Raw genomic sequence first — 17457 nt, forward strand, 5'->3', positions numbered from 1 at the left:
TAGTGGATGGATTCTACCTAATACTGCAGGGGGTATTTAAGTTGTGATGCAAACGTACTGTTCATGAGTGGCATCATGAGCGATTTAGACCGATTTATGGTAAGGCCTGACCAACAACCAAAGTTGGTGATTCTAGCTAAAATGGGGTCCAAGTTATGTTATGTTATGGGAGTTTGTAGAGCACCTGGTTACACTGACCCAGTGTGTCCCTGCACTAGGTACCATTGCAGAAAGAAACCTAAGTCCACAGACAGCACAGCACTGATTATGTCTTTGGAAATAAATGAGTCTTCAGACCCTTCCGGAAGAGAGTTTCAGATTACTCCAGATGGAGGCTTTGAGGGAGGGTGTTCCATAGTTTAGCCGCCGTGTAGCGGAAAGAGCGACCACCCATCCTGGCCCTCTTGATCCTAGGGACACACACAAACACTTCCACTTGATCTAAGCTTCCTAATTGGGTCATCCATGCATAGTAAATTATGCAAGTAAACAGGACCCTTCTTTCGCAGGATACGATAGCTCACGCACATGGCTTTACATTTCAATCTTTCCCTAATAGGGAGCCAGTGCAGACAAGACAGGGCTGCCTTTGCTGATGATCTTCTGGACCACATCAGGACAAGCCTTGCTGCCACATTCTGGACGCCCTGCAATCTGCGCATACACCTATCATTTGTACCTAGGTATAGGAGATTACAGTAGTCCAGGCGCGAAGTTACCAGTGCCTGTACCATATTCATTCTAGAGGTCGTGGGGAGGATGTCCAAGGTTTTCCATAAGTTGCGCATGATGCCAAAACAGGCACCTGCCACCCGTTGGGTATGGTAGTTAAATGACAATTGATTGTCAACCCAAACTCCCAGATTTTTAGCATGTTCACATGGTGTAGGAGTGGGGCCCAACACCTGGGGCCACCAAGTAGAGGACCAGACAGAAGGGGCCCTCCCAAACACCAATACCTCCGTCTTGGAGCCGTTAAGCATTAAGCATTAAGAATGACAATTGCTTGTCATTCAGCTAGCCAGATTTTCTAAGCAAAGTCTGAAATTGAGGTCGGCATTAGGTAGGGTTTGGGTCAGTGAGACCACCAATTGGGTGTCGTCAGCATAGGACAGAGTCCTAATCCCATATTTGTCAGCAATGTCCGCAAGGGGGGCCATATATAGATTGAAAAGGGTAGAGCTCAGAGTCGAGCCCTGGGGCACCCCCTGCCTCAACTTGATGTTTCTGGAGTAGAACTCCCTCTGCATGACCTGGAAAGAGCGCTCAGTTAGGAAAGATTCCAACCACTTGAGTGCTCTATCCGTAACACCCGCACTCCTCAAAGCCTGAAGGAGAGTGTGGTGAGCAACCGTGTCAAACGCGGCGCTTAAATCCAACAGGATAAGCGCCGCAGTTTGTCCATCATCCACGTGTCTCCGTATGGTTTCGATGGAGTATAACAAGGCAGACTCAGTGGAGTGGAGGGTGCGGAAACCAGACTGAGAAGGGTGTAAGAGGTTGTTTTTCTCTATATGCTCAGTTAGTTGAGTGTTCACAATTTTTTCCACCACTTTAGAAAAATAAGGCAGCAGGGAGATAGGTCTAAGGTTGTCTACTTTTTCTGCACTGATATGGGGCTTTTTCTATAGGGGAAGTACCACTGCTTCCTTCCACCTAGTAGGGACCACTCCTGACCTGAAGGACAGGTCAATGAGGTGTTTGATATGAGGCTCTAGCAGGTCCAGACTACCTTTGAGCACCTTAGGGGTCCCAGGGTCTCTGGGAGACCCGGATTTAATGGTCCCAGCTATCTGTTTAATAATGTCCGGCATGGGCACAAAAAATTCATGAAGTTGTTGGGAGATAGCATTATTCATACCGCCTTCCATTCTCCCCGAGTTGTTGCGGGCTGAGGCAGGGAAGGAGGCATATATTTGCTCCACCTTGGTGGTGAAGTAGTCCGCAATCAAGTTGCAAGATTTCTCAGAGCCTATAAATGGAGCTGCAATAGAAGACAGGGAGGTGATTTCATCCTGAATCTTGAACAGCTCTTTGGTGGAGTTTTCAGCTAACTCAATCCTCTCCTGAAAGTAGGTGGATTTCGCCTTCCTTATCAGTGAGTGGTATTCCCTAATAAGGTTCTTTTACTCCTCCTTAACAACACCCGAGAAGTCCTTTCTCCAGCGTCTTTCAAGACGCTTACACTTGGTTTTCATTTCCCTAAGTTCTTTCCCAAACCACGGGGCAGATTTAGCTGTCCTTATGGAAATCCTATTAGTCCAAGGTGCCGTGTAGTCCAGGGCTGCCATAATGCGCCCCTCCAGATCTGCACAGACTTGGTCAACCTCCTGTCCATCCGGTGGACCCGCCTGAAGAAGGGCTGCATTTAGCGCCTCCTGTGAGAAACCAGCCCACCTCCTACATCGCCACCTATTTTTTATTTCGTTTGTTTGTTTAAGTCCTGAGGTCTGTATCGTGAAAGGTATCACAAAGTGATCAGACCATGGAACAGGGCAAGGGGGTCTAGCTTTTACAGCGTCCCAGTTGGTAAAAAATGGGATCCAATAGGTGACCCTGTTTATGAGTGGGGCGGTCTGATAGTAGTGAGAATTGTAGTGTGTCTAGTTCCATCCTAGTTACTGCTAGGGTCGCTAATAAGAAGTTATGTTATGTTATGTTTTAAGCTTTTAGACCTAGGGCAGACGGCGGCACTGATCCTTTTGGATCTCAGTGCCGCTTTCGACACTGTTTCCCACACTATCCTGGTCCAACGTTTGAAAGAGGCTGGTGTGGAGAGCACAGCTCTCGAATGGCTTCGCTCTTTTTTGACTGAGCGTACCTTTAAGGTCTCTACCCCCCCCCATTTGAATCCGTTTCCTGCTATATCCCTCAAGGGGTTCCGCAGGGTTCGGCACTGAGCCTGACCCTATTTAATCTATATGTGCAGCCGCTAGCTGCGGTCGCAAAAAAATGGGGTCTAACCATAGTGTCTTACGCTGATGACACTCAGCTTGCGGTGGCACTAAATGGGGACACCATGATTGAAGCCTCTAAGTTACAGGCAGCCCTTAAGGACGTGGCTAGTTGGATGACAGATAACTGTCTCCAACTCAATGCTTCTAAAACCGAAGTCTTAATCCTGGGCAAACAGGCTCAATTATGGGGCGACTGCTGGTGGCCAGAGGAATTGGGCCGAGCACCCACTCCGGTGACAGAGGTAAAGAATTTGGGTATCTGGCTGGACTCAAATTTATCATTTACCCCCCACACGAAAAGAGTTGCGGGGTCCTGTTTTGGGGCTCTTTGGAGCCTTAGACCTATTTTTAAGTTTTTTGATGCCTCTACTAGGCAACTTATTCTCCAAGCAGAGATTTTGTCCAGATTGGACTATGCCAGCTCCCTTCTTCTAGGTGTCAACCAAGCTGAACTAACTCGGTTACAACGTGTGCAGAACGCGGCAGCCAGAATGTTGGTCGGTTTGCCTAAATTTTGCTCTGCCAGGCGTACCATCTCCGATCTACATTGGCTGCCCGTTGGGCAGAGGATCAAGTTCAAAGCCTTATGCCTGGTGTTTAAGATCCTAAAGGCTGCCTCGCCCCCCATTCTTGCACAAGCTATCGTCTACTACACCCCGGCCAGAACATTACGCTCTACTGGACAATTTCTGGCTAAGATTCCTCGCTTTAAAAAAGCCAGAATTGGCGGCCGTTCTTTTGGTGTTCTGGCAGCAGAACTATGGAACTCACTTCCTGTTAACATTCGTTCCATTCCTGACCTGCTGCCTTTTAGGAAAGCCGTGAAGACATTTCTTTTCACCTCGGTTAAATAGTCTTTGTTTCTGGTTTGGTCCTTCATTGTGTTGTGTTGTACTGTCCATCATAGCGCTGGGACGCCAATTGGCTGTGGCAGCTACGCGCTTTATAAATTAAAATAACATAACATAACATAACATATATACAAGTCACAGCATTGTAGAAATCATTTTGTTTTTTTGTTTTAATACACTATGAGAAATTAAGCGAGCCCTCAAAATCCATACCCAGCCTAAAGATTTGCCATGGCTAATACAATAGGTAGTGATGTGTCAGTCCACTGTGCCCAAGAGCCTACAAATTGGTAACAACCAGGCCCGTCGCGGGGCTACATAAGCATCACAAACAAAGAGGATATGGGCCGTGGACTCGTTGCAGGATCTACACCCCGGGCACCTAGTTGTAGATTGGGCTGACCATTTAATGGTAAACGAACTCACCGGGAGCCTTCCCACCCTGAACTGAAAGTACAATTTACGGTCCAGGGGTTTAGTAATAGCATCCCAGTAAGGTTTCAGCTTCGGGGCGACTTTATGGTCCAAAAAACGGCTAGTGAGGGAAGTTGACACTTGTTGTCTTGCGTTTTATTCCGGAAACCAATCGCAATACTTGGTCTTCAGCACCTCTTTTGATGGGAAGAGGGAGTTTACAGGATCTACCCACAGCAAAATGAGGCCTAGATCTACTAGAAGATTTCGAACTACCCATAGCCATTTAATACGATGTAATGTGTCAGCCCTGATTATTTCTAGGAAACCTTGTGCATAGTCTGCAGGTTCTGGTGTAATCCATAGTCTCCTTCAATACAGAAGGGGACGCAATTTAGCTGCTGCTGCAATAGGTTTCTTGCCTAGATCAATTAACAACTGACTCATAGGGGTACTCTGGGGAAGTCTGGTAATATTTCTTAGGATCCTGTTTTCAGAGATGGTAAGAGCTAGAAGGTTCTCGCATCCCCAGACTTCCGAGCCATATAATGCTGAGCTAACAGCTTTCAGGTTATACATTTCTAGGGCTGGGCTAATAGGCTTAAAATGAGAGAGACTGTGTTCCTAACAGAGAACCCCTGAAATCTGCCTGAGTTTAAGAGAAGCTAGATCAATTTGGCGATCCCATTTCATACTTCCTTGAAAGTTCACCCCTAAATAAGTGAGCTCTTTAACTAATTCTAGAGGTCCATCCTTCATACAAAAGCCCCTCAGGTTTGCCTTACGAGCGTTAAATGCCATTAGCTTTGTCTTGGACACATTGACCTCCAAGCCCATCTGCCTTGTCCCTTCTATATGCACTCCCCTTGTATCACGGTGTTAAAGGCCTCCCATATTGTCCCACAGCCTTGCACTGAGTCCTTGTTGGTATCAAAGTAGTTACTAGGGCCTGACATCTCCTCTTGGAACACCATATCTAGAAGCATGGCTGGCTGCAAGCGCCATGGGTATTGTGTGCAGCCTGCGTATGGCAAAAGCAGGGTGCGTATGTCATAGAACTGGCTGCACCAACAAGGGTGAAAAACTAAAGCCTGACACCGAAGAAAGTGTAATCATATACTGCATTTATCATGATGCATGGGGGCAAACTGAGTGCTGGAGTGTGAGGCAGTGCGCGCCAACCCCCCTCCTATGATGTAAGATACCCTGAAGAATCAAATAGCGGCCCTGGGCAGGACGGAAGTGCTGGGTACCTCCAATTAATATGGCAACCCTTCTGGAATAGGTTGAATATGTAGAGATAAATCGGTTGGAGCTCCACTGCCTGACAACATGCTGGCTTTTATGGGGTAATAGGTGCGTCTCCTGAAGCAGGTGTATGTCAATTGTGTGTCTTGTGGAGTAGGCCAAGACCTAACGTGATTTTTTAGGATTATTTAGGCCACACACGTCCCACATCATCCATTTAATTAGAAGGGGTTTCCTTTCCCTCACTACATTAGGGCCAGCATACATTAGTGTGCGCTAAAGAAGTGGTCATGTTGTGTGTGTCATGGTCAGTCTCAAACAAATGCAACAGTTGTAACCAAAAAAACTCCCTCCGGCATCCCCCTTTTCAAGCCGAACCCTATCTGGTCAATGACACATACAACCCCCCCCCCCTCCTCCTCCTCAACCGTAACTGATCTTTCCAACACCCTTTTTTGTTCCCCAACACAATCCTATAGCACAGGCATGTTGCACCTGGAGGTGGGTAGTAGAATGCTCACTGGGTCATTGCGTGCATCAAACAAAGTTCAAATTGCCAACACATTCGGAGTTCAAGGTTGTGACCACAGAACACTCCGACGCACGTGGTTCCACTGGGACTCATCACTCTGGGTCAGTTATTTATCCTTTTGATGAACCATTACTCAAAGGTTGTAGCTTCATAACTATGAGAAGCAAAGCGGTCCTCATTCATATGAATTGTAAGATAGTTGTGAGAACAAGTGAATGCTATGGGTTGAAATGACATAGAGAATGACATTGGAAAGGAGCCACCCATCAACACATTCACTGTTCCCAAACAAGGGAATCTCGGTGGCCTTCATGGCTTGGAGGTGACTCCACATTGACAGACAGCAGGCTGTCAATATATTGATATGTCCAGCAGTGGGTCCTGTGCTCATACCAAAGAACTCAAGCTGCATTCTACTGACAAGACCTAAACAGGGACAGTGATGGAACGTTCAATGTATATCTTGCGTGGTAAATAGGGCGATGAAATGCTCCATTGTTGTTAATCCTCTTGTGGAGGTCGCATTATCTTTTTTTATGTTCTTCCCTTAAATAAGGGAATACATACATTTGTGGCGTGATGGTATATTAATGTAGATTAAAAATAACTCCGAGCCTTAAAAGGGCACATTTGGGTGTATTCGATACTCACCCTGACCAGGCATACTTCGCTAGACCCAACCAAGGCGAGTCAGAAGAAGCAGATGTTTTCGGCACCACATTAACCTCCTTCCCACCTTCATAGCATGCCTGAGAAACAGAATCAACAGTTACAATTGCAGAATGCCAAACGCAGTAACTGTCTTTGCACAGCAACCCTCGTCAATACGCAGAATTCCACAAAGTCCTTGAAACATGTGCCACGAAATATCTAGTAATTGTGAATTGCAGATGCAGGCATGAATCATTAAGTCATTTTGCATCTAAGTTTACCTAAAGTGTGCAAATAGCAGTGTTTACATAATCAGGAATGGTGGGGTTTTGCTCTAAAACATGTGATAGCATGATAATTACACAAGTATGGAGAAAAGTCCATGTGACCACATCTCTTCTTAGCACGTCTGTAAACATTTTATGGTGGACCTACTTGTAGAGGATAATGAAGGGGAACAAGTTTTGTCATGGGTTCAAGTGTTTTTTTTTTCATTTTCTTTTGGGGAAATGTTCTCTAAAGAACTGCCAGCAATCAGCGTTAGATTCCCAGGAGTATTTCTGGAATTTTCTTTGCAAAATTCGGTAAAGTGGGACATTTACTCCAAACCTAGGTTTAAGTCAACTAAATCCAATCTAAAGCTTTTATCTTAGGAGTTTTATGAATCGCCCCCTCTATTTAGAATAGCTATCAATATTATTTCGAAATCAAGTGAAAAAGGTAGAGCACACAAACAAGCAAAGTACACAAGAGTGCCACCTAATTGTGTCTGAACTGTCATGCCATGCAATTAGCCAGGCATCCGGCTGAAGAAGCCATGACTTTCTTTGTGATTCAAACACCTTTCGAATGACAGCACTGGCAGCACTAACTGGATCAAATATTCCTCTCACAAAAGATTTAGATTTCATTTCAGAAAAATAAAAATTAGAAGCATGGTGTTTCAATTGTGTTTGCCATCTTGAAAAAGCTCCCAACATTCCAATGAAGATTTCCACCCTGCACAACATATGCTACAAAGTCATAACTTTGCCAAATGACCATCACAAATGCTAATCAATCAGTGTTTGTGGCAGGATAAAAACGCCTTACAATAACCTTCTTCCATGCCACTTGAGCACAGTTACAAGCATCACAACCTTTTACATCCAAACTACACTTTGAAGACTTGGTTACGGCTACAGATAATCTTAGGAGACACAGTCTCGAATATATAACATCAAAGACAGATAAAGTCTTAAGATTGGGTTTATTTAGCAAAGGTTTTGACATTCAATGAACCTTGGACACAGCAACAATGTTGCTTTGGAAGATCCCTGGCAAATTTTCATTTCCAAAGCCATTCACATGGCAACGTTCAACATAAATACAGCTAAATTATTAGACTGTAGCCAGTTTATAAAAGTGTGGCCCATACTGGTTGGATTATGCATGCAGGGTGTGAGGCGATTAATCTGTAATTTGTTGAGAATCTAATTATCAGATGAAGTGATGTAAAGAGTGTTTGTCCACCGCAAGGAAGATTGTATTGCTTATATATCTGCATCTACTGCCAGGCCAGCATGAACTGTACGTCGGCCAACCCACGTCAAATGTAAAGATAAGGAGGAGCTGTAAACTAACCACAAGAAGTGAACACAAGTTAGTTTAATCATAATCAAATTAGTCTTTTTGCTATGTTTGCCTAAACTAAGTTTCCTTTGCAAGGGACTAAACCTACTCTGAACTGGTGCAATTGCACTGCTATATGGTTATCAGAAAAGCTAAAGCCTTAATATATAATTCACTTATACATTTGCTCTTGGTGACACTAAGAAGCAGCAAACCAGAACTCTGGTGCTGAAATTCTAGGAAACTGAAATCAGAAAGAGGGTGACATAGGCACAGGAAGCAAACAATTTGCTTAGAGAAGGGTGGTATCCTTTCTTCCTTGTTCCAATGTCTCCTTGCGCCCTGTACGGAGTAGCTCTGCCTCCCAACTACCCATTTTCTGTTACCTCCTCCACCATTCACACATTTGCCCATCGTCCATCAAGGCTTTGTGTGCAGCCTTTTGCCTGTGCATCACCTTGCAAGTGTAGACCCGGTTGTCGTACTGGTGAGAGTATCTGCAGCGTCGATTAGCTTCGTGCGGGAGTCCTTCCTTGGTGTGATTCATGCAGTTCTTACATCCAGCTCTAGATTACAAAGGAGAGACAATAGGTTGACATATGACAAGGAGGCAGAAGCATGGCTGTAGAAATGATTTAATGAAAGAATATGCATGGCATTTCTTTAATATAATGGGACAGTCAATGGTTACTGGGTTTGATAGTACACGGAGAATACTGTGCCCTACTGGGGTTCATGGAGCACCAATACTACTGAGCTGGCATTGAATCATCAAGCCACTCCCTGTCAGGAGCAGCAAACTCGAGCAATCAAGGTTTATTCTGGGAGATGGTAGGGGTTACAAACGCAGATACAGATTACACAGTAAATAACACCAAACACAATATACACCTGTGCCAAATCTCAAGAATATTATGGGTAATATTTACAGGGAAGTGAAAAAGATCAGGTAAAATTTAAACACAGTAAAAAAGACGAGACAGGACCCCAAACATTTTATTGTTTTTCCAAGATAGACACAAGACGTTTAGCAGGAAAATGTTTTCCTATAGGGCTGTGCTTGTTGGTAAGTAAAGTCTTACTCGATGCGTTCAATGCTTGGTTGATTGAAGCTCCATCTGCTCGGTTTCCAGTTAAAATACAAACTTCTCTTCACCAAAAAAACACATATACAACAACAAAAAAACTCCACCCCAACAATATGTTTTTTAGGGTGTCAACAGACTCCATGTGCTGTTCAATGACTACGGAGGATCCTCTAGCCGGTGTCCTACCAGAACAGAGTTTAAAGGTCAGTTAAGGGCCCAACTAGTCTCGATCTCTTGAACGGGGCCAAAGGCAGTTGCTTATCAGCAAGCATTATCATGTATTACAAGAGACCACACTTTAAGGGCCAAATATATCGCCAGCCAATTATGGAACCATGGGTAAATCCATTGGACCTCAGACCCCCTGACTTCAACTAGGAACTGGACTTTAGTGTAATGGATTACCTAAGACTATAAAACAGGATATATAGTGAACACTAGGGCTAGATAAATAGTTCTGAAATCAAGACTATCCACTCAGTGAAGGCAACTGTGAGGACGCAAGACCTCTAGGTTCCTCTGTGACTAGATGTTGGAAAATGTATTTGCTGCTGCACAAAAAGGCATTTCTTGGTCTCTAATCTGTGTTTTCACCTTGCTACCAGGCCAGCTGGACTCCAGGGATCTCATAGCGCTGGGGTTTCCTAGCTTCCTTGAATCCTTCTTCACCCAGATATTATTTTAGTAGAGCCACATGCAGGTCTTCAAGATACTCAGAGAAGCTCCTCTCTTCAAAGGACAGTACAGCTCTAAATCTAACACAGGCGTCAGAAGCAAAGTGTTCCATGATATCATTTGTTGCCCAACCAGCAGGAAACCTCCAGCACTGCATCTGCTCACTACCGATGCGAAGGGTCCCCTCACTCTCCTAACTATCAACATGTTTTGCAAGTTCTTGGACCAGAGGACCAATATTTGCCTCACTTCAGATGCACAGGTGGTAGCTTTTGTGAACCAAAATGTTCTACCAATCATGTAGAAATGTCTCTCCCTTCTTTTTTTCCATTTTCACATGCTTTTCGGGGCATTCCAAGGTCAGACCTGATTAGACTGGTCAATGTGTTCATGTGGATTTATCCACATTACACCCATTTTTGCTTGGCGACAAATAGCAACAAGGGGTGGGTGGGAGTTTAACTAAAGCAACTGAGCCCTATTTCGAACAAAAGCATAACAAACTTACCATGTGACAGAAAAAGCCAGGTTCAAGTTGGGAGCCACAAATATAGGAATGTGCATGCTAACCTATCCACCATGGACAAAGGACAGCCTACACGTATCTGACACAGACATTGGCATTGACTTACGGAGGCACTGCATCAACATTTGCTAAGCTACACATTAGACCAATAGCAAACCTCTATACATTTTGTCTTGACTTTCGATTAACAGTACTTAAAACAAAGATAGAAATACCACTGGTTTGCTTGCGGTTGCGTGCAATTTTGTAATAAAAGAAAGAACAGCATTAAAAAGACAGGACTCTGAGGCACTCCCCTCTGCGTGAGAAAGGAAATCATCTGCATGAGTTCCCCAAAGTAGCACACTAGTCACCAAAAAAGAGCCATAGTGCCTTTCCTGGGGTATTAATCACTGTATACATGTCATTAAAATACAATAAATAAAATACTCTGCGACAACGACGGACAAAACCCAGATTGCGATCACCCGACTGAATACATTAAGCTAGAATGTTTTTATGATTACATTTTATTATTGTATTTGTGGTATGCAATAATCATTTGATGGCTTGATTTTAAAATAAACCTCATGAAAGAATGGATGAATGAGAATAAATGCAGCTTTGGTAAGGTTGAGGGTATCTGGAAGTATAATGAGCAATTCAAACATATGTAATGAAGTCAAAGATAGCAGATATTAAACACAAACATGAAACACTTGTCATCAAGAAACAGGATTTGATCTAACTTTACAAATATGATTAATTAATCTCCATAGTGGGTTCAGGACTTTCTACATCTTCCCAATAAAATGAAGTCCTCATGCTGGTTTAATGGTTTTAAAGTACTCTGTAATTCTTTGAACACCTCCCTGTGGCAGGGAATAAAGGAGGGCCAATCCCCCTTTTACCTTTATATATGTAGAAGGCAGGCAATCTAAACGACTACCACCTTATGCAGGGGCAACGGCATCAGGATGCAGTACGCCATCAATGTGAGGCTACAACCACCCACACTCGGAGTATCCTTGACAACACACTCACTCCTCAGTTTCACTACTTACCCACAGCTGAGGCAGATGGCTGAGCAGGTGAAATATTCATCCGGGAAGAAACAACTGTGTGCCATCTGATCATCTGGGATGTCACCACTGAAGCGGTCACTCAGCGCCTTCAAGACAAATAACAAAAAGATTAAAGTTATTCTTTAAGTGTGTCATTAAAAGTAATAAGTAACCGTATTTTAAGTGAACAATGGCATACAGAAACAGGCGGTTTGTGGCCATTAATTGAACATTTTAGACTACCACTCCTACCTCAGTATAAGCCAATACCACCTCAACAACATCTGTAGTAGTAAATATTCTCAAACTGAAATAGATGCATTGCAGCTAAACTGAGTTACCCGTGCACGTATATCAAAGTCTAGGTGGAAAAAGTATATGGCTATGTTAAAAAACATACAATGAGAAAAATGCGCAACTTGGAAAAGAAAGAAAAGAAAGTTCCTGTTTGCATGTTCCAAAAGCAACATTTAGTCCATGTAAATAGAAAAAGAATCATTGCTTTTATTTATTTACATGCTTACTCCCATTAGACCCACAGACAAAATGATATATTACCAATTTAAATATCTCCTCTACCAAGGGCCAGCACAATTCTGTCTGACACAGATGGCCACCAAACAGGATGGTGCAATGGTTACTGTACAAATACTGTAAAAACAAAAACATGAATAGAAGACTGTGCCTGACAGGGTCACTAGGAAATCATACTTCATTAAAAAATATAGATATTTTCACAGTTTTGCCTCACCATCAGTATATTCTTCACTTTGCTGGACTTGTCTGAAGCACAAGCTGTCTAATCAATTTGAGGGTCATGTGTTCAAGACCACTCTAAGCATTTTAAACTGGAAAAGTTGATAAAAGAAGTGCATCAATTTTGATTTGATACCCAAAAGTATTAACTGACAAAAATTGCAACTTACAAATCCTATTAAAAGCAATTATGTTTGGTTTCACGCATACTTGTATAACACTGTGGAGACCATTTAAATTAATGCCCAGCTAAATTTGAATGTTGCCAGGTGTATTTGGGTGTTCCCTCTTTACTTTAGAGACTACAACTAGTTGCTGTATTTTTTATGCCCTCTTTTAATTCTAGAGTACTTTTAGGCAGCACAGGTAGCTGGATCCAAGTGACGCCACAATAGCTGTAGACCTGCATGCATCCCTTCAAGCAATCCCCTTTTCCACGAACATGACCCAAACGTTCAAGAGTGATCCTGAGACAATATGAACATCTCCCGTTTCATACAACTGAGTATATGGCTGAATGTTAAACAATTCCTAACACCAGGCAAGTAAAAGCTATAAGAATTCCTGGGGCCTCTGGACCAGATGATGCTAGGCACACTTTTGGTTTTCGATGTGCATCATATTTTGAAGTGTTTTCTTTTACTTAACTGTAATACATTTCTTATATTCTTAAAAAGGTAAGTACTTTGTTTTGTAAAAAAAAAAAGAGACAAACTTTATTATTTACGATCACAGAAAAGGTCCAACTGTTCAGTAAAAAGTGTTGGATTACTCTCCATTTATTAGATAATCTAATTCTTCTTGCAATTCTTCAATACACATACGTTCTGCGTACTACAACATAACTTTTACTAGATTAGAACTGTAAAATATACCACACTTTGGACACTAGCTGCCAGTGCACTTAATCGATATATACATTTCGGCCCTGATGAAGTCGGTGATTAACTTACCAAAATGATGAAACACTCGTTGGCTTCAAGAGTTGTAATTAACCGCTGGATGCATGTGAAGATACGGAAATTAAAGAGCCACTGATTACACTGGACTTTGAATAATTATACTTTTGGTTCTCAGGAGATTTTACACATTATTGTTGGAAGCTTTGTTTCCCTCTTTGAAGTGTAGGGTGACCATTTAATCTCCTTGGAGCAACTTCATATATGGATCCTTTGTTTACACAAGAAGGCAGAAGCCTACTGGCGCATTGTTATGATGAAACCTAGGTTTACTAGTTGGTGGATCGAGGCAGGCTGAGTGGTGGGGTATTAAGTTGCATTAGATTGACACTGTTCTTATGACTCCCAGAATGCCTTCTCTGAACGACACTACCACTACAAATAGTATGTGTTGTATTAGCAGAAAGGGCTTTGACCCTCTTGATGTCACAATAGACTCTTAACTGTTCTCTGCCAGTTCTGAATGTGTCTTTACGTGCAAAGTGGAAAACCGTCAATGAAAAGAGTAACAAAAAAAATAAAAAATAAAAATAAGCACTAGACGGAGTTCAAGTTATTACCTGTTAAATATTTTGTTTTAAAATTTCTAACTCCACTCCATATCTTCGATGGAGCCTGAAGTGTTTTACTCTGCTAACCTCAAGCCTCAAGTGCAAAAACCTACCTTGATCACAGAGTCTGAATCAGTCAAAAAGGAAGGCGCGTGAAGGACTATTGTTAAGATCTGCCAACTTTATATTACAGACACAAGAAACAAAAAGATGAGACAAGATCTGGTGAATAAGTGTACGGGTATCAAGCCCACAGCTTTACTGCAGGATTAATTATTTAAAAGTAGAAGGTGCCTTCACCCACAACTGTGGCATGCTTCATCATCGGGTGTTTGCTTCTCACCTCAGACCTGGATGCTTGTTACTGCCCCATGGTTATTGGTACGACTAATAGGGTAAATTTGCCTAGGTGTCTACAAATGTCCTCTATATTACTGTGTCCCTTTGGGAAGGTTAGAAGCACGAAGTGTGTTGCCATCTAAAGTCATAATTAACAATCAATAGCTAACCCTCACCCTCAAACTGACAGTATTTACAATATTGTAATGAAAATGTATAAAATAAATAATTTTTTAGGCTCTCTTAGCAGAGATTTAATATTGTTTTGCCAAATGTAATTTTGTATAGTTTTGCCTGTAGATAGTTATTTTGTGGAAATTAATCACACAGATTTTCGTAGTAGGTAAAGGTTTGGTATTTGTTACCCTAATTGACAAATCCTTCGAGTAGAAGATCTGCACTGTGAGAATCCTTATTAGGCGTTTGTACAAGGGGTTGTGGATTATTTTGCCAACTGTCATTTTATAGATATTTGTAATTTATGGTTAGGATTTAGCAGTGTGTGTATTAGGCCACTTTTTAGTCTGGGCTCAAAGTTGTAGCCATTTGCCAGGCTTTTGAGCTTTTGTAATAATAAAAAAAAAATCATTGAATGATTTACATATATATGTGCAAAGAGCACGTGAAGGCAGCCCTCTTTAGCTACTGGTCTATTTAAGTGTCATTCACATTCTACTTCCACCAGTGATAACTTACAAGATGGGGCAGAGGATTAGCCCAATGTAGTCTTTGCTCTAGTGTTACACTTAACCCTATGCAGCCTCTACTTCTAAGTTGGTCTGTTATCTTGGAAAGGTTTTTTTTCTTGATGCATCCATGTAGTACTGATTCTAGTGACTGCCCCATTTTCAAGCAACAGGTGAGCAAATTTGGATCGGTTGAAGAATGGCACACCATGCACAATACCATTCCAAGATGGACGCACATTGGTATGTTTACCGAGCAACCATCTTGAAATAACTGATCTCAAAAGTTTGAAATTTTTTAAATGATGTACTATGTACAATCCCCCATCCCTACCTGGAGCCTGCAGCATACACTGTTGGAAGATCCCCCATTCAGACCCTTCCTGGAGTCAATTATCCCAAAATATTTTGACAAAAATGTTAAGAAGGCTTCCACTAAATTGAAAGAATGGGATGTCTTCAAGGTGACATTGGGGGGCCACTGTCTGAGGATACAGGGCAACATGAGGCAGCTATTAATAGTGACATTTCTAGGTTACAACGTATGCTTCTGGACCAGGAAACTCAGGCAGCTGCTGATACCAGTGCCTCGTAGGAGTAAGCAGAAGCACATCGCAAACACATTGCACTGTTAGAAAGATTGTGTTGCCTTAATTATGCTGCTAATTTGACTCGTACACACACTACAGCTGATAGAGTTGGACAGCTCCTGACAAGGCTTTTCCAGCAGGATCCGCAATGGCCCATAACAGCACTACCCTCGGATGAAGGTTCCATCCATGGTGAACTAACACAACACTATATGCAGGTATATCAGACAGTTATTGCCGCTAACCTGGACGTCTACAACACCTTCTTTGCCGTCCTGACACTACCCCACATTACTGTGGACCTGATAGTTTGCCGATGGAGCTCTACAAGGTATATGCATCCCAATTAGCTCCAAACTTGTTGACGATGTACGAAAAGGACCGGACTCTCTGCCGCCCAGAGAGGCAACGGTCATCTACTTGCCCAAACCAAAACAAAGACCCAATGCTCGTAGGATCCTATAGACCATTAGCTCAGCTCAACACAGTTATAAGATCCTAGCGAAAATTCTTGCGGATCGGCTGACACCCTTGGTCCCGTATATTTGGTCCACCCAGATCAAAATGGGTTTGTCTCCGCCCACTATACCTCTGCTTCTTTGGAGTTATGACGTATGCCCGCCACACCTGGCCTCACGCAGGATGTCTTGTCTTAGGCCTAGAAAAGGCCTTTGACTCCTTGGAATGGGATTGCCTTTTTGATGTGCTGTCCAAATATGGCATCGATACATCCCTTTGTATGCTTAGTAAAATTATCATACACCGACCCCTTAATGAGGGTCAAGACGGATCCCTTCTATCAAACGCCATTTCAATACACAGAAGGACAAGACAGAGCTGCCTGCTATTGCCTCTGTTATTTTTCCTGCCAATAGAACCACAAGCATTTGCCATGCGTAAGTGGGGCATCCCACTAGGCAACAGGACACATGTAATATCTTTATATGTAGACAATATGTTACTTTACATCAGGGACACACACAACATTCATGCCACAATTGCTTAAACTCTGCCCAATTTCACACCCATTTCCGGGCTGCAGGTAAATTGGAAACAATCATGCCTATTCTCCTTTCTTCCCGATGTCCCCAATCCATGTTTTGCCATCGATTGGGTGCAATTGGACTGGCAGCGAGACACATTTAGATATTTGGAGGTGCGGGTGTACCAGTCCATGTCTGAACTTTTTGATGGTAATGTCACTCTTGCAGTAACATCACTATGCACTTAGATTGCTTTCTGGTGCACACTTAAAATTGTGGTTTTGGAGGAACTTCTATATTTCTTTACCAACCTTCCTATTCACATCCCTGTTGCGTTTTATTGTCGTGTTTGATCAATAGATTTGGCATTTATTTGGAACAAGTCGTAGTGCAGGGTGGCATTAGCAAAACTCTGCCTACCCATGTACAAAGGGGGTCTGGCAGCTCAACACTTCGAGCAATATTAGTTTGCTAGCCAAATCCAATCAATTGCCAAATGCCTGTCGGTTTTGCACCCGTCAGTCACAGCCCCATCTTCATCTGGTTGAAGGTTGCCAGTAGTTTGAAACCTATTTCACCCTTGCATGTGAACAAGAGGGTCGATTTGCTACTGCTAGGGGCCATGTCTCGGCACTAAGTATGTGATCCTCTATGCGACAGGGTTTGCACTACTGGGTATTCCTAGAACCGGTGGGCCTATATAGACCACTGAACTGCTCACATGGCACGCTGCAGGTCAACACACACTGTGGGAACAGTACAGGGACGGCACCTATTCGACATACGAGAAGTTGATTGAGGCCGATGGCCTACCCCAGGTAAATTTTTATTCCATAATTCCCTGGTTGCCACACTGGGGACCACTGGGGTAATATGACTAATGAACTGCCCATCCATCACACAATCCAATATTTACAAGTGATGGGTAGGGGTAGACACCTCATACGTTGGTTTGCCGATTCCCTCCACGCCCACACTATTTTGCAGCTCCTCCCTC

General features: G+C 42.9%; 1 protein-coding gene across 1 annotated transcript in view; it reads right to left on the minus strand.

Annotated features, from left to right (window-relative positions):
* Nucleotides 1–17457, minus strand: part of ZFYVE1 (zinc finger FYVE-type containing 1) — a 210771-nt gene that overhangs the window by 59789 nt on the left and 133525 nt on the right. Inside the window, exons 5-7 of the mRNA XM_086937085.1 lie at nt 11597–11703; nt 8722–8830; nt 6654–6751 (exon numbers count right to left, since the gene is read on the minus strand). Of these exons, the coding sequence (XP_086793211.1) occupies nt 6654–6751; nt 8722–8830; nt 11597–11703 (314 nt within the window). The remainder of the gene's footprint in view (nt 1–6653; nt 6752–8721; nt 8831–11596; nt 11704–17457) is intronic.

This window comes from Lissotriton vulgaris, chromosome 9 (assembly GCF_964263255.1).
Source record: "Lissotriton vulgaris chromosome 9, aLisVul1.2, whole genome shotgun sequence".
NCBI lineage: Eukaryota > Metazoa > Chordata > Amphibia > Caudata > Salamandridae > Lissotriton > Lissotriton vulgaris.